General features: G+C 44.9%; 3 protein-coding genes and 2 non-coding genes across 6 annotated transcripts; 2 read left to right on the top strand and 3 right to left on the bottom strand.

The window, feature by feature from the left end:
• The first annotated feature begins 1,676 nt into the window (after positions 1-1,676).
• LOC125742897 (uncharacterized) lies at positions 1,677-7,957 on the top strand. Its single transcript, XM_049015337.1, has 4 exons — positions 1,677-1,949; positions 3,921-4,371; positions 5,024-5,422; positions 5,665-7,957. The coding sequence occupies exons 2-4, from the start codon at positions 3,922-3,924 to the stop codon at positions 7,627-7,629; spliced, it is 2,814 nt and encodes a 937-aa protein (XP_048871294.1). The 5' UTR covers positions 1,677-1,949; position 3,921; the 3' UTR covers positions 7,630-7,957.
• Positions 7,958-8,070: 113 nt separating this feature from the next.
• Positions 8,071-9,641, bottom strand: rps19bp1 (ribosomal protein S19 binding protein 1). The gene is made up of 4 exons (XM_049015338.1): positions 9,453-9,641; positions 9,035-9,214; positions 8,599-8,693; positions 8,071-8,395 (listed from the first exon to the last, which is right to left on the bottom strand). Exons 1-4 carry the CDS (start codon positions 9,505-9,507, stop codon positions 8,246-8,248), a joined length of 480 nt encoding a protein of 159 aa, XP_048871295.1. The 5' UTR covers positions 9,508-9,641; the 3' UTR covers positions 8,071-8,245.
• A 77-nt stretch (positions 9,642-9,718) lies between these two features.
• On the top strand, positions 9,719-13,570 carry LOC125743165 (3-mercaptopyruvate sulfurtransferase-like). 2 transcript variants are annotated; one of them, XM_049015885.1, is made up of 3 exons: positions 9,719-10,584; positions 11,731-12,082; positions 12,406-13,570. In XM_049015885.1, exons 1-2 carry the CDS (start codon positions 9,945-9,947, stop codon positions 12,066-12,068), a joined length of 978 nt encoding a protein of 325 aa, XP_048871842.1. In that variant the 5' UTR covers positions 9,719-9,944; the 3' UTR covers positions 12,069-12,082; positions 12,406-13,570. The 2 variants fall into 2 exon arrangements, with proteins under 2 accessions (XP_048871842.1, XP_048871841.1); XM_049015884.1 differs by having other exon boundaries at positions 11,731-13,570.
• A 299-nt stretch (positions 13,571-13,869) lies between these two features.
• Positions 13,870-13,941, bottom strand: trnae-cuc (transfer RNA glutamic acid (anticodon CUC)). Its single transcript has one exon. It is a non-coding gene; the product is annotated as a tRNA-Glu (tRNA).
• Positions 13,942-14,099: 158 nt separating this feature from the next.
• On the bottom strand, positions 14,100-14,171 carry trnaq-cug (transfer RNA glutamine (anticodon CUG)). The gene has a single exon. It is a non-coding gene; the product is annotated as a tRNA-Gln (tRNA).
• Positions 14,172-16,495: the final 2,324 nt, after the last annotated feature.

Genomic DNA, 16,495 nt, shown 5'->3' with positions numbered 1-16,495 from the left:
ATGTTAATATGGTGTTTGATGTTTTTGCACTGTTTATCTCTTCGTAATAGTGATATGTTTCAGATAGGATTGTAATGTATTGCGTGGCTGATGGGTTTAGGGCAGGGACAACTGTGGTGCGATTCGGGCAGGTAGGGTAACAGGAGTGGAGGGCACACAGGCACTTTGACCTGCTCCCGGGGGGTCCGCTGAGTGGAGTGCAAAGAGCGCATGCGTCATGCAGAGAACTCCACACAGATCATTGCATACGGTCCCGTTTAACAAGTGTTTTATGTGCTTGTGTTTTAGGTGAGCGAAACTGTTCAAAAGAAGGGGGAAAGTGAAATTTACTGTGTGATACTCACGGAACTGTTTTTAGGACAAATATAAGGCGATACGAGTAGTTACGAATGAGTAACTACAGAAATATTAATGAATATCAGTAAGGGAAAACCTGTAGCCACTCAGCCTATATAGTTGTACGAGCACACCCTGAACATTATCAGTGTGCGTATTGAGGGAAATAAACTGTTGGATGATTGATTGTTTAATGTACATGTAGAAGAATGAATGTGTTTATCTGTGTGTTAAGTAGTTGTTGTTTCGAAGTGAATGTAAATCGACAAAAATGTTTTAAAGTAATTATATGTGTAAAATTGGAATATGCACGAGTTGAGTGCAAAGAGCGCATGCGTCATACAGAGAGCTCCACACAGATCACCGCATACAGTCCCGCTTAACAAGCGTTTTATGTGCTTGTGTTTCATTGTTTTCGGTGAAGTAAAAATCATCACGTTATTGGAACCCTAAGCATGCCTGGAATTTATTAATCTTGTCGAAGTGTGTAACACTTAAAACTTTACAAATTTTTGTAATGCAGAGAATTTTCTCTTTAGCATAGTAATAATGAGAATTTGAAATATCCGTGTATTAGCTCACAGTAAAGAAATCTAGAAAAAAAAGACATAGAGGGTTTTTGCTTTATTGTATTTTGGTGCCTTTTATTGAATTGGTTGAAAGGTTATAGGCACTTAAGCCCATTGGTCACAGTATTTGAGGTTTTTGGTTCTTAAGTCAGAGTCAGAGAGTTTTATTGTCAATATGTTCTTAATATGTTCTTAATATATCTTAATATGTTAACTAGCAGGCAGCATGGTGGTACAGTGGTTAGTGCTGCTGCCTCCCAGCCAGAAGGTCTTGCGTTTGATCCCTGAGTCAGGTGTAGGACCTTTCTTTGTGGAATTCCTATGTCTGGGTTTCTAGTAGGGGCTCCAGTTTCCCCTCGCAGTCTAAAAGTATGCATGGTAGGTTAATTGATAAATTTAAGTTGGTCCCATAATTGTGTGCCCAGTGGGGTGTTGGGTTCCTGCCCGTACCCCTCGTTCTCGGGATAGGCTTCAGTCCCCCCACAACCCCAGTTAGGATTAAGTAGTGATGGATGGATGTCTTAACTGGCTATGAATTACTCAGCAGCACCTTGTGCATATAGAGAGCACAGATAAGCTCAAAGCTGCGTCTTTCACATTCATGGCAAAACTATCACTTTAATAGAGCAGTAGATTCCTTTATGAGTGCTAGTATAAAGTCTTGTGCATGCTGGTATCCATAGGAACCAAAGCTGGGTAAGCCTGGTCAGGATAATAGTGAACGGCGATTAGTGTCTTTGGAATGTTCCGGTGCATTGGCTAACTCAGCAGGTTACCTCCCTCCCGGTGACAAACACCATAAGACAACCTGCTGCCTAGACATACACACAGTGCATCATGGGTGTTTCATCGTCTGCTTCCAAAACAAACAAAACATTAGTGTGTGCAGCTGAAGCCAGCTCAGCGTTCTGTGCTGAAACGGGGGCATTGTGATGTCACCGGAGTCACTTCATATATATACAATAAATCCCAGTGTTCAGTCCAGTCGATCTTCAGTTACCGAGCTGTGTTTCTGCATCATCTCTATCTGTGTCTGGTTGTGAGGTGAGTATGATTTCTGTGATGGCATTTTTGGTATATTCCTTTAAAACATTATTGTTTATATTGAGCAATATATATTTAGTTAGTTATATAGCTTAAGTACTGCTAGTAAGTGTTCACATTAGATTGTGCTGTGTTTTGTGTGTGAGTCTATGTCCTGCATTGACCCGGAATGGCAACTCAGGGGTCCCTGGAATTGGTTACAGGAACATTGTGGTCCCACGCGGAATAAGCAGATATAGAAAATGGGTGGATGGATAGATTATTATTATTATTATAGATATTGATGATAATCCATGGATTGTCACTTGTTCTGTGTATATGTTTGCATTGAAAAATGTTGCCATTATTTTACAACTAGCTGCAATGTGATAAATATTTGCAGTATTTCCTTGAAAGAAAAATAAGTCTATAAATAGTTCATAGTACAATAGTGATGCAAGGTAGGACCAATGAAAGCATAGCTTATTTAGCGTGTTTGCACAGTTAATATGGAATTTACACAAGAATAATTCTAAAAAAAAACTAAGGCTGACACAAAAATTAATTTGTTACCAGCATCCTATCTATCTGTTTGTCTGTCTGTCTGTCTGACTGCCTGCCTGTCTGACTGCCTGCCTGTCTGTCTGTCTGTCTGGCTTACTGTCTGCCTGCCTGTCTGTCTGTCTGACTGCCTGTCTGTCTGTCTGACTGCCTGTCTGTCTGACTGCCTGTCTGTCTGTCTGTCTGTCTGACTGTCTGTCTGACTGTCTGTCTGTCTGCCTGACTGTCTGCCTGACTGCCTGTCTGTCTGGCTTACTTGCTGTTCACTTCCAAGCCATAGATGGGGCTCTAACACTAGTGAGAGAATGTATCGATGCCATTGTCCCACTGCAGTTACACATCCAGCCTCAACGAGAGCTAGAATAATTCCTGCAGATGGTGTAATATGTATAGCCTATACAGAACAGAAAGCTACTATAGAACATTTCTTAAAGATCTATAAAGTTTTATAACGGTTATTTTGCAGACTGGCTTTGAAAATTACGGGATGAACATTTGCTATTGTGTAGGTGGTCTTTTCTGCTCATGAATAACGTTTCATAGACCAAATAGTAGCTCTCTCTTACTGCAAAAATTGAATTAAAATGGAAGACAAAATAGAGGTTTTAATTCTTGGAATGCAGAATGACCGCGTGAAACTCATTCACGTCCTAGCAGGGCAACAGAGGCACCATTCTCTGCGTAGTGGCTCCCCTTTCTGCTCACGCTATTTCATCTTTGACTTCTCACATCAGGCGAATGAAACTCAGCAGTTATTTCAGTTAAAATCGTTAACTAAATAAGAAGAAGGCCACGACAGTCAACAATAGTTAGAATTTAATAATTAAGATTATCAGGGTCTGTGAAAAGTTAAATAATTTCGAAAAACAATGAGGGATATCCATCCACCTATCCATTTTCCAAACCGCTTATCCTACTGGGTCGCGGGCAGGTCCGGAGCCTATCCCGGAAGCAATGGGCACGAGGCAGGGAACAACCCATGATGGGGGGCCAGCCCATTGCAGGGCACACTCACACACCAGTCACTCACACACACATTCCTACAGGCAATTTAGCAAGTCCAATTAGCCTCAGCATGTTTTTGGACTGTGGGGGGAAACCGGAGTACCCGGAGGAAACCCCACGATGACATGGGGAGAACATGCAAACTCCGCACACATGTGACCCAGGTGGAGACAATGAGGGATATGTTAGGTTTAATTATTAAACGTAGTTATGTGGCATGGGGCACATTCCAAAGGCAACAGAAGTGTAACTTTGTTTATCACTCAAAAATTACGAGGACTGTAGTTTCATTTGTACTCCTTTTCTTAAGAAGCATTCATCCACGCCACATTAAATGCCTGTCATTATCTCCTTCAGAAGTCTACGTTTTAGCTAAATACCCATGTGATTCTTGTTTGCCCAACTCACTGTGTCCCCTGTGTTTAGGATGTCTTTACCAGACTACCCTGCCCCAGAGCTGGAGGTCACCCTGAAGGAGGCCAGCCGTGTGCTTCAACTTATTCTGAGTCCAGAGCAATACCCCCAGTACATAAATGCCCTCCAACATGAAGAGGAGGCTCTGCAAGAGGCCCATCAGCGCATATCTGCTGCCATCGCAGGCTGCGAGAACTGGGCGACGGCGCAGTTCAAGAGCTACATTCTGTCTTGCCGTGACTCTTTGCCCTCGTCCAGGTCCATCCCCATGATCCTGCCTCCCGTCGAGGCCGCCAAGCGAGAGGATGTGCAGCTGGAGCGCGCGGCCACCCTGCTCTGGGCCGTGGCTAGGCTGCACAGCGAGCCTTGGCTGGTGGAGAGAGACGAGCCAACTGAACGAACGCAGCAGTCAGAAGTGTTTGCTGCCACCCGCATACCTGGAAAGAGTCAGGATTACATTCAGGTTTGGTCCGTCTATTAAACGGTGGTCCCACAATACCGGCCTATACATTTCAACATGTTGACCTCAAATCACATGACCAATGGTAGTGATTATTGGCATTTCCCTCTGCCACCAAAACTGAGCCAGACTGCGAAGGGACGGTTTTCCAGTTTTCCAGTGCAAATTACGCGAGCCGTACCCGCGCCCCTATGGCCCTGCTTAACAGCAGGGGCGAAGCCACGACTAAACCAAGCTGATTGCATCAGCATCATCTGATTGGTCAAAACACATGATGACAAGAAAGGAACAGTGATCTATGTTGATATGCATGGATTAGTAGCATCGCACATCACAATGTACTGATGTATTCTGGATGACTCGGAACTTGAGAAGCTTTACGTTACTGTCGCTGTCCAAACCCTGCAGCAGCTTTACTGAGCTGACTGACCTTCTGCAGTGGAAAACTGAAGCGATCTGGAACTGTGCTGTGAATAGCGTCTCTTCGTGGTAAGGCTCAGGTACGGCCTGGTTCCTGTATGCCAGTGGAAAACGCAACAAAACGTAACAAAAGCACCCTCTGCTATGCATGATTTCAAATTGATTTCAATAAAACAAAGTGTTTTCTTGCCTGACCGGTGTGCTTATGGATCGCTGCGTGATTTTCCTGCTCCAGGTGTATCCCGAGAGCCTCCATGCCATCCTGCTTTGTACTGGAGGAATTTTCCCCATTCAGATCCTGCACCAGTCAAACCCAGGGGAACCGATGTCACCACTGTCTGTGAACGACATCTACACCCAGCTAGCGGAGGCAGCACGCCGACCGGGGGTGGCCAGGGGGCTAGAGCCTTCGCCATTCTGTAGCCTGTCAGCTCTGCCGCGACAGGAGTGGTGTGCCATGCGGGAGAAGATCCAGGCGGGAGGTGAAGCTGTGGCGACTTCGCTTGGGCGGATGGAGAGCGCGGTGCTGGCTGTCGCCCTTGAGGACTGCAGTGCGCCAGCCAGCCTGGCCGAGACCCTCAATGTCGTGAGACTGGGCAGAGGCGAGGGCCACTGCCTCAGATATTACGATAAGGTATGGGGATACCATACTGCTAAAGGTCTGCGATTGCCTGTGAAAACGCTGATCTGTCCCCATTATCCTGTGATTAGAAGGACCAACCCTTCATTTTATAAGTTTCCTGATTGTCATGGAAAAGCAAAGAAATTTGGCCTTGTTCTCTGTCTTGCTAGAATAGTGGGAAATTGACAATAGTGAAGTAGTCGGATTTCATTTTGCTGATGGCCTCGTTCACATGTTATTCTGTCTTTATCCAGGTGGTGAATTTGGTGGTGTTCCAGGACGGTGGCGCTGGCATGCTGTTTGAGCACAGTGCTCTGGATGGAATGGTGGCTGGACTCATCACTTATAGTGTTTGGTGTGTTTCCGAATCACTGACTGTAGACCCCAACCCACCACTGTCAAGGACTACTGGATCACCCAACCCTAGAACCCTATTTGCTGCGAAACCACTCAATGTTGACGTCACCAACCTTCTCCATTCATCCCCGAGTTCTTCCCCTAAAGACACCAATGTGATTGTCACATTTGAAATTCCATCTTACCCAGACTTCCTTGCCACGCTTCGAAGTCAGAGGGCCCTATTTGATGCGTGGGTCAACTTCTCCTTGCAGCTGGCTCTCAGGCAAACTGTAGGAGACTCTGCCATGAGCTACATCTTCGTCACACCTACCCACATGCGTCACTACAAACATGGCCGCTGTGATCCAACTTATCCTGTCACCACGCAGTCCAGGCATCTAGTTGGAACTCTGATGTCCTGTATGGGCACAAGTCAGTCTCCCCCATACACGAAGGCACTTCTTCGCCTTTTTCATGTAGCTTTTCAGGAGCACAAACGTCTGATTAAGGTCACCAAGAAGGGCCAAAGTGTAGGTCCACACTTAGCGGCCTTGCACAGGGCCTTGCCCCCTGGAAACCCTCTTAGAAAGTTCCTGGATCTTTTCGTCAGTCCATCTGTTTACGTCACGGGAAAAGATTTCACAGAGGGGCTGAATGGTGCAGTGGGAAATGTATATGCCTTCGACCAGCTAGCTCTGACGTACCTTGGGAAGAAGGACAGCATCTGTCTGGCCATCAATGCCAAAGGCAGCTTTGCCAACATCCTAAGTCAGCTTCAGAAGAATTTACAGGAAGACCTCAAGGTGATGATGTTTCTGGCCCTTAGGTATGCCATTGCTGGACAGATGGAAGCCATCGGTTGCTTGCTGGAGGAAGAGGAGGTAGAAGGACAGGGTGGAACTGATTGCGGTGGCTTACAAGCGCAGTTTAGTCATCAGGGGTCAGACCAAGCTGACAAGAAGGGGCCCCCCCCAGACGCTATGCTGAATTCCGATTTCACTTTGATCATCCATGGTGGAGCAATGGATGAGATGCAAATGGATGAGAATATTGTGGGCATGATTCAGTTTTCTCTGCAGGCAGCTTTAGTCCTTGGGACACAAGAGCTGGCAGGAGGGGGACGCAGTGTCAACGCAGTGCAGAAATGTGTGGCCGCACTGGAAAACTGCTTCTTGTTTAATGCTGGTAAGGGCTCCGTGTCGAAAAAGGGAGGGAGGCATGAGATGGAAGCCACCATAGTGGACGGTACTGGTTTGAAATCCGGGTCGGTGGCTTGTGTGCACGGTGTGAAAAACCCAGTGAAGGCTGCACGGAAAGTCCTGGACAACAGTCCCCATGCGTTACTCGCCGGGCAGGGAGTGGTGGATTTCCTGAGCCAGTTCGGAGAGAGCGATGAACTTGCAGGGGATGAGTACTTCCAGAGCAGCATGTGGAAGGAGTTATCAGCACAGGGAGCTGGTGAACATGCTTGGCCGCAAAGCGTGGGAGCCGCCGCTCTGGATTGCTGGGGACATCTGGCCGCTGCGGCTTCCACGGGTGGGACGATCGGCGAAGGGAAAGGTCAAGTAGGGCAGACGGCGGCAGTGGGGGCGGGGGTTTATGCGGACGGCACGTTAGCCGTGGTTTGCTCCGGCAGCGGAGATCTGTTACTGAGCCGTATGGCAGCTCATAAAGTGGCCAGTCTCTATCATGACACGGACTACAGCCTGCGGGAGGCTTGTCAGAGGGTCATATCTGAAGACCTGAGAGGAAACTGCAGTGGAATAATTGCTGTTAATGACAAGGGAGACACTGTTATCAAAAACAACGCTGGGGTGATGTTCATTGGATCAATGATTGGAGGTCAAGAACATGTCGAGGTGCTAAAACCCACTGCGTGAGGTTGAGAGGTGAGTTATATTCGGATGCAGAAACAATGATTCGGTCAAACCTGTTGCTGCTTAACAAGCAGCAACATAATGAAGTGTAAACCTACCCAGTTCTGAGTATTTCAAGGTACATTGATCCTTTAACTGAATAATAATTGTACTATACATGCAGTTAGTATACGAGTGCATGTTATAAGTATCTTTTCCTTTTTTGTGCTTTTAATCTCAAATGCCAGACATTAAATATTTTAGACCGTTGGGGTAAAACATTAAACGTTTTGTCAAAATGCCATTAAGCGTAAAAGTGTTGGCTTGCACTCTGCCATGCAATCAATCACACTCCACCTTCTCTTCAGTATCCTAACACAGAAGGAGGAGAAGAGGAAGAAGAAAACTATTTTTAAATGTCGCCTTTCCTATTTCAAACGTGCATGATTTGGTCATGCACCTGAATCAATCTGCACAATTTTCTTTATTTATAAATCACATAACAAAGACAAGATACCCAAACATACTAAATTTAAATAGGAAAAGCTATTTTCGCCTGTTTCTAACTTGGCAAAGACTAAGACTTAAGAATCGGGTCCGTGTTCATCCATCCAAAAACAGTCCAAGTCACTGCAGTCTTTCATTTATTGTCTTCAACTTTTCTACCGAAATACTGCAGTTGGAACTGCTGGAACTCTTCCTCTGTGAACAGGGACATTTTCTCCTTGGGCTTCTTGGCAGGAACATCAGGCCGATGACGGGATTGCCGACTTTTGTTCTGAAGCAGTATCTGTTTGGTCAATGACAGCCAGTTAGTGGTCGTCATCATCATCATCATCATCCTAAATACAAGCATTTAATGTGTAGACATGGTATTGAAAAACTCTTTCCTACCACTACAACACTATGCTGGATAGTGATCATTTAAAAAAAAAAAAAAAAAAACTTTAAGCATGATATACGGACAAAATCAAATGCAAAAACCATTCCAACCTTTGCTGTGTCCGACTGAGTAGGTCTGTATTCTGTTCCCCGGAAATAGGCTAGATTTTCACGTAGATGGCTCTTTTGTGTTTTCAGAAATTCCTCTTAAATAAAAAAAAAACACAAAGATATTAGATACTTGTCGCTTTTTTTTTTAAAGTATATTAAGTCTATGGTCTCACTACAGTCAAATCCACACATCCATCTCTTTTCCAAGCACTTATCCAGTAGGGGGTTATGGTGAACCTGGAGCCTATCCCAACCAGCCTAGGCAGAAACACACTGGAAAAGATGCCAGTCTATCACTGAGAACACACACTCCCGCTGAGAATTTGCAGAGACCGGTTCACTTTACTACATGTCTTTGGACTGCAGCAGCAAACCCACGCCAACTTCACATACTAAGAATCGGTGCGCAAACACCGCAGAAAAAAAAGACACCAACCAACTGCTGATTTAACCTTCTTGTCCTTAACCGTGGCCCGATTCTTAGCTGAGCCTGGTCGTCCACGGAGTCGGCGGAGCTGTTTAGTGACGCCTTGCTTGTTGGAGCTGATCTGATCTTTCTTATCTGATCTTTCTCCTGGTTTGAGCTTCCTTTTACTTTTCCGGCCACCGACAGCATCTCGGGTAGTATAAAATCAGAAGGAAAATTAACATAAGAATCGCGGGGAGATCAAGAAATAGAAAAACAACAAAGGTGAGATGACCAGGGAACACACAGGGTGTATGATGTATAACGCCAACAAAGTGACAAAGAAAACCTCCGCCACAGTTTTACGCCATCAAAACTGCGTACAGTCAAAATTTAGTTTGCTCCCCACCCAAAAATTTAAATCCCGCATGAATTGATGTTAATTTACCTTTTATGTCATCGCTCAAAAGCTCAAGTCCTCTCCTGATCATTGAAGCAGACATATTTTCGTGAAATAACGTACCCTCCCCTTTAAAATAAAACGGCAATAATGTTTATTTATATTCGGCTAAACCGCACATAACACCCATATAGTCCGGTTACACACGTGAGTTTAACTTCCGGTGCCGCTTGCTCTTCGTCGTCGTTTTTTGCGTTTACTCACTTATCTACTGGCTCGAACTTTGCATACTGCCACCTGCCGGCCATGCTTCGCAAAACAATTACAGACAGCAAATTACCGGAGTCGGTTATTATTATTAGTAATAATAAAATAATCATCATCATCGACCGGATAATCAGTTTTGAAACTAAATTGGGTGTATAGGTAATAATACATTGCGGGTAGGCCTATAATCAAAAATAGGGGTCGGTATCTCTGAAGTGAACTTTATCTGACACGGAGTTACGCCCCTACACAGTAAAGTGCTTCGATCTCAGTATGTGCCTTAGACCTTCCTGCTCATTCATTTCGTCTGGAAAATCGGGAATGGCGCACATTCAAACAGTGGCTCTGGTAGGGGCAAGGTGGCTTGCCAACGCCGTCAAAAGTAACCGGGTCGGACCCGGTCTTCGCATCTTGGATGCCTCTTGGTATCTGCAGAAATTAAAACGCGACGCAAAGAGGGAGTTTAAACTTAAACATGTACCAGGGGCTGCTTTCTTCGACTTAGACAGATGCAGCGACCAAACCTCTCCTTTCGATCACATGCTGCCCAGTGAAAGCCAATTTGCAGATTATGTGGGAAGCTTGGGGATCGGGAACAAAACGCACGTCGTGGTTTATGACACCAGCGACTGGGGCTGCTTTTCTGCCCCGCGGGTTTGGTGGATGTTCCGGCTCTTTGGCCACATTTCGGTGTCCGTGCTGGACGGTGGGCTGAAGCGCTGGCTCCAAGAAGGACACCCTGTCACCAGCGGATACCGCAAGCCCGAGCCCGTCGACTTCCAAGCCGGGATGAACCGCTCCTGGGTGAAGACGTACGAGGACGTCTTGGACAATGTGGACCGCAAGGTTTTCCAATTAGTGGACGCTAGACCGTGCGGCCGGTTTCGTGGGATCGACCCAGAACCCATGGACAGTACGTAACAACCGTCCCTTCATTAAACAGAATGTCTTTGTCGTCTTTGCACACAACAGGTGTCACGAACGGATCCTTTGTTTATAACCAGTCGATTGCAATTGCATGCCATTGTGCGTGTTTCCTTAAAGTTTGAAAATTGGGATGTTAAACTTACAAAAAATTGATTCATTTAGTTGAAACGCGGCAGATGCGAGGAGTCTTGTATGGAATATTATTCACATGATAGTCTTTATTAATTTATTAATCTTTTAATTCAGTTATACCCCAGTTAGCGGGATTTTTAAACGGGCTTGAACTTTGCGTAGAATAAAGTCTTTGAAACCTCACCGTGTACAATTATTACTTACGTAGCCAATCAATGGCGAGGAATTTCAGGTGGCCAAATTGCATCAATATTCCATTCTGAACAAAAATGTAAAAATTCAGAATGTCATAAAGTTTAACTCTGCTTTTAAGCACTCCGCTGTACAGCAGGAAACAATATTTAGTGTAATTTTGCGGACCGTATCCGTAGACGGCAGCATGTCATGCAGTCAGTGCCGCAAAATATATCATGAAGCTAACGGAGTATCTATCGGTACAGAAACATTTGCAAGGGTTCATTTGTAAATATAGTCTCAATATATAAAATGTCAGGTTTTGCTCTGCATCTGGGACTGTATGGAATTGTACTTCTTTACTTTAATTATTAGGTTTAAGTATTAGGTTCTTACGATGTCTGTATCTCACACACACACACACACACACACACACACACACACACACACACACACACACACACACACACACACACAGGGCAGGCCCTGGATGTTCTGGCTCAACAGACAATATTGGGTTCTGCCCCCCCCTCCCCCCCCTAACCTGGAAAATAAATGTTGTCGCTCATTTGTAAGAAACACATTTCAGCATCTGCTAACTAGCTCACACGTGTAACAAAGGCACTGAAGCATTAAAGCCACCATCGATAGCTAATATCCCCCCCCCCCCCCCCTCCGCTTGCTCTTCTGTGTCCGCTAAGCACATGGTGACTTTGACGGTGCCTAACAGGGCAGTTTGGCCCCGACACACAGGAGCATCATCCCACATCACGCAGATGTGATTAATGTATGTCTGTCATCACCTCCCTGCACCTCCCTTTAACAGACACCGAGCCCGGCCACATCCCTGGCTCCATCAACATGCCATTCTCCTCCTTCCTGGATCCTTCTGGTCGTCTGCGTCCCACCGAGGAGCTGGGGGTGCTCTTCTGGTCCGCCGGGGTGGACCTGACGCGGCCCATCTGCGCATCCGGAGGCTCGGCGATGACCGCCTGTCTCGTCACACTGGCTGCCTACCTGTGCGGCCACCAGGGGGCCTCGGTGTATGATGGAGGCTGGTCCCAGTGGTACGCCAGGGCCCCACCGGAATACGTCATCTCCGAGGGGAGGGGAAAACACATTTTCCGGGGACTGCGGGGTGAGGGGCTGGGGATGACAGGCTAACAGATACACAGCAGGTAAACACTCAGTGTGTGACGGCCTTCTATTCTTTGGACATGACTTTAGAGTATCCAGCGTTTTAAAGGTTGCTGAGGTGTTAGAAAGCCTTTGTTAGTAATGCCTCTGTGTTTCATTACTGAGTAGATCACTGACAACAAGAACCCACACTCCAGAGGCTGTGAATGTTCTGCTAGAGGATGTCTGTGATGCTCACTGCACAATGCATTTCTAATTAACGATAAAGGTTTATAAGATCTAAGATATTTAGTGCAGAAGAATGTATTATAACAGGGTCTTTGGTCGGTATTATTAGATAAATGAGGTTTTTTTTTTTTTCAAGCAACATGCTTAGGAGAGGAATTTTATCTGATGGGGCACAGAGTGCCTGAGGCTCAGACCAAGGTGTGCGTTGACAGTGTTTGGAATCACGATCTCTGCAGTGGAGGGTCGTCTGTCTCCAGTGCACATCCAACAAAACAGCACTGGATCTCACAACCTTTTGACGTCTACAGACTGGCTTATGTCATACAGAAATTTCAGTCGACGAAATTCACGTTTAATTGTATTAATTTTTTTTCCACATGTGAACAAAACACACGTATGTGAGGGGTCGTTAAAAAGTATGTCGTTTATTTTTGGAAATTATCCAACGCCTCCAGAACACCCCCAGAGTTCCTCGGTCTGGGGGTCGGGAACCCCCCATCTGAGCAGGCAGCTGTTGGTGTTTTAATGCAAGGAAGGATGTCGTTTTATGTTGGAAGTTGGTGCTGCCGAAGTGAAAGAAATGAATCCAGTAAATATAAATGAGAGATGGGGGCAGCCATGCCAGGTGAACCACACGAACAGCCACTGCCGACATAAAAATCGATTCTACCACATGCTTCCCCTTGGGCCTTTCCTTGAATCCCTTTTAACGTTAATTTACTTGGCTCACATTTTATTTATGATGGATGCTCCGGTAAGTACGCAGTAAGGTTTGGCTCCCAGGCCCTAGTGGTGTCGGCCTAAACGCAGCTTATCTGTGTGCTCACGGCTTGTTATCGGACTCTGAGGACCCAGCCCACTGCCTGGCCGAAGAGATACTGCATCTTACTGGAATGAGCCCTGTCCAGTATAGGACTCCCCAATCCACCCAAAACACACGCAGGAATGAAGGGCAGTGCCTCTGTGTCTCCTGGCTTTTGACCTTTAAGCCAGTGCTTGAAGAAACGCCTGACAAATTTCACAGCACAGTGGAGTTTTAGTTTCACACCAAGTTTCTCAGAAGCTCTGCCCTTTGACTATTTGGTCATCCTGGAAACTCTCTAATGTCATAAGTGTCCTTTGAACGTGGACATTTGTTATTGTAGGTCAGAAGCATGGGTCTTTCCTTCAATTTTCTTTGAATTAAATTTCCTTTTATTTTTGTTCTGGATACGGATTATATTGGACTTTTTACACTGTAACGTAGGGTTTAAATAAATGGACTTTTTTGCAATCGCATGAAACAAAAACAGTATCCTTTTCTTAAGTGTAGTAATGGCTTTGACTGCTTTTTTTGTTCAGATCAGTGGTTTTCAGCTCTCCTTCCCTCAATGGTGATCTTCATTCCTTATGAGATTGACTATAAAATAATGAAATCGCTGTAATGCTGAGATCTGTGAAACTGAGGACATTGTCGTCCTTAATCTGTATCGAACTTCCATAGCTGCATTAATTTAGAACATAGCTACATTAATAGCTTTTCTCATGCACCTGATGGTGAAACCATTCTGTCAAACGTGGGGTTCTATTGGGTACAGTGGGAGCTACTTAAACAATAATGTTCCCTGACCGGGAATCGAACCCGGGCCGCGGCGGTGAGAGCGCCGAATCCTAACCACTAGACCACCAGGGATCATACATACTTGTGCGTGATTACAAGCAACAGAGACGTGTGAAGAGTGTACTGCTTTCTGTCAAATTGATCCAGAAGAGGGCAGCAAGCGATTGACTCACACATACGCACTATGGCCAAAAACAGGTGTACGTCACTGTTCCCAAAATAGAAGCGAAAGGTTCCACCGAGATTTGAACTCGGATCGCTGGATTCAGAGTCCAGAGTGCTAACCATTACACCATGGAACCATACTTATGCTACACTTGTAAAACATCATTTACATTACATTTATTTACCTATTTTATTTTGAGGAGAAAATTTAAGCAGAAAATTCTTCACAGGGTAAACATTACTAACAATTTGGAAATGCCAGTCGCTCTAGACTGCTTATCTTTGGGATCTACGAAGAGTGAGAATATGCAAAAGCTCAGGGGGTCGCGGGTGTGAGACCGCAATGGTACCCACTGAGCCACGACGCACTTGTACAGTCATTTACACTGACAAGGTTTCTGTGATCCAGTATTTAGTCACATTAAAACTGCGACAGGCGCACAATAAAGGCATTCATAAATCCCAAAATCACCCCGGAAACGCATGCGGGGACTATGAATACAAATCAGAAACAGAAAGATCGAGCAAATTTCCAAGATATATTTGGGAACAGATGCCACGTGGTCCTCCCCCCTCGATACGTAGCCTACTTCAGACTCGCACACACTACTCCGCTTCCCACCTGACATAAAACTTCCGACACTCCTGCACATGTCGTGTCCAAAAATCAATCACAAACCACAACCGGGTTAGAGATGACAGAAAACAAAAATAGTGATACTGGACAGAGTACTGATTTGTTCTGGAGACTGGGGTTTGAGCCCCTCCATGGGTACGCAGTTACCGTATTCTACGTGGAGAACTGAAGTTGCTAAATTGCTCATTGGTATGAATGGCGTGTGTGATGCCCCCACCTCCGGTGATGGGATGGCGCCGCGGGCTCGGTTATTCCTGCCTTGTGTTCCTCCTTTTCAGAATAAGATGCAGAGAAACAGATTAATATTTCCATAATAAAGGCACACTGTTCGTGCAAGACAGAAGCAGAACAGTGTCAGATGCAAGGCACCGTTTTCCAAGTGTCTTTCCTTGTGGGGAGAAACTCTGTTGCGTGGCGATTTAAATACGTTTTCTCTTCTGAAATTCCTTTCAGCATTTTTTTCGGCCAGATGCCGTAGGTTATCATTAATGGCCACTGTAGGCCTGTGATCATAGCAGAAACTAGATATTTGTAACATATTGCCTTCTACTGATATTCATGTGAAGAATGTGAAGTCGTTGTGTTTTAACGTTAAGAAGTTAAAAATAAATCAAACAAGAAAGCTGAACAATTTTAAACTGCATACTCCCACATGCTATTTTGGCCTCCTTTTGGCTGCGATTATACCTGGTTGGTGGTTATGTGCAAAAAGCGATATCAACAGGTTGGAGGTAACATTTAAAATGAAACGTCTGCTCTTTACTAAACAGGAAAAGAAACCGAGAAAATGGACCGCAGGTGGGGGGTTGGGGGGAACATCTGAAACGAAAGACAGAAGGGATTTTTTCAGAAGTATTGTCAACTTATTGAAGATGTGAAAATGTGTATCAGCGACAATGACGTGGTTTCAAAACTAAGCCACAAAACAGATTTTTCAGAAGTTAGTTGGCAGCATGCCGGTTGTTATCTTGGAAACGGGGAGAGATCAAGGAGTTTTTCTGTAGACGATCAGTACGAGCAGCGTGAGTCACCGAAGTGACGAGTCACGGGGCTTTAGGAAAAATCACCAGGCTTAGTGGCCATGCAGCCCAGCGCGGATATACAAGTGCGTCACTAAAAGGTTATAATTTTCCAGTATAGTCTCTAGTGTACAATAAACTGTGACATGTTCATTAGCCCGACTCTACAGACGGACAAAGCAAGTTTTTAGTTATCACTAACTACCGATTTAAAACTACTATCTTAATGCAGTGTTTCATATCAATCATATATAAAAAAAGTCGCCAAATAATCCTGTAGGCAAATTGTGGTAGGAGTTTCTTTCCGGCTACACTGTAGTTCCCTGTAATCTTCTTGGGTGACCAGTTACAAAAAAGCAGTTTTTCTTCCGTTAAACGCAGATTTGTTTTAAGAAACAGCCGGCGTCAGGTGGCACCACTGCATTTCTGAAACCACCAGGGCTGCTTCAGCAAGAGCGATCAAAGCAGCGCCGATCAAAGCAGCGCCGGTCAAAGGACCGTAAGACCGCAGCGCATCCTGAGAAGCCCGACTCAATGCAGTGCGTGCGTGTTTTCAAAGCGTTTAATATATATATATATATATATATATATATATATATATATATATATATATATATATATATATATATATATATATATATATATATACACACACACACTATTGTTTGTACATTGAGTTCCTCGTAGAGCCATTTGTAATGTTGGCATTGTAATATTTGTATTATTTGTTTTTGGTATTTAACTTGTTAATCACTTTCTTTCTGTCCGGGAGCAACTGGGTCCACATAATTTCCTCAGGTATCAA

The sequence above is a fragment of the Brienomyrus brachyistius genome, chromosome 5 (assembly GCF_023856365.1).
Source record: "Brienomyrus brachyistius isolate T26 chromosome 5, BBRACH_0.4, whole genome shotgun sequence".
NCBI classification, from domain to species: domain Eukaryota; kingdom Metazoa; phylum Chordata; class Actinopteri; order Osteoglossiformes; family Mormyridae; genus Brienomyrus; species Brienomyrus brachyistius.
This window is presented reverse-complemented; position numbering and strand designations above follow the sequence as displayed.

What these genes read in the sequence shown, in the direction of transcription:
- LOC125742897 (XM_049015337.1), top strand. Translation starts at nt 3,922, where the DNA reads ATGTCTTTACCAGACTACCCTGCCCCAGAGCTGGAGGTCACCCTGAAG. An exon ending in AGAGTCAGGATTACATTCAG is followed by an intron (nt 4,372 to 5,023) that starts GTTTGGTCCGTC and finishes TTCCTGCTCCAG; the next exon opens with GTGTATCCCGAGAGCCTCCA. An exon ending in GCCTCAGATATTACGATAAG is followed by an intron (nt 5,423 to 5,664) that starts GTATGGGGATAC and finishes GTCTTTATCCAG; the next exon opens with GTGGTGAATTTGGTGGTGTT.
- LOC125743165 (XM_049015885.1), top strand. Translation starts at nt 9,945, where the DNA reads ATGTGCCTTAGACCTTCCTGCTCATTCATTTCGTCTGGAAAATCGGGA. An exon ending in CGACCCAGAACCCATGGACA is followed by an intron (nt 10,585 to 11,730) that starts GTACGTAACAAC and finishes TCCCTTTAACAG; the next exon opens with ACACCGAGCCCGGCCACATC.
- rps19bp1 (XM_049015338.1), bottom strand. Translation starts at nt 9,507, where the DNA reads ATGTCTGCTTCAATGATCAGGAGAGGACTTGAGCTTTTGAGCGATGAC. An exon ending in GAAGGTTAAATCAGCAGTTG is followed by an intron (nt 8,694 to 9,034) that starts GTTGGTGTCTTT and finishes TTTTTATTTAAG; the next exon opens with AGGAATTTCTGAAAACACAA. An exon ending in CTCAGTCGGACACAGCAAAG is followed by an intron (nt 8,396 to 8,598) that starts GTTGGAATGGTT and finishes TTGACCAAACAG; the next exon opens with ATACTGCTTCAGAACAAAAG.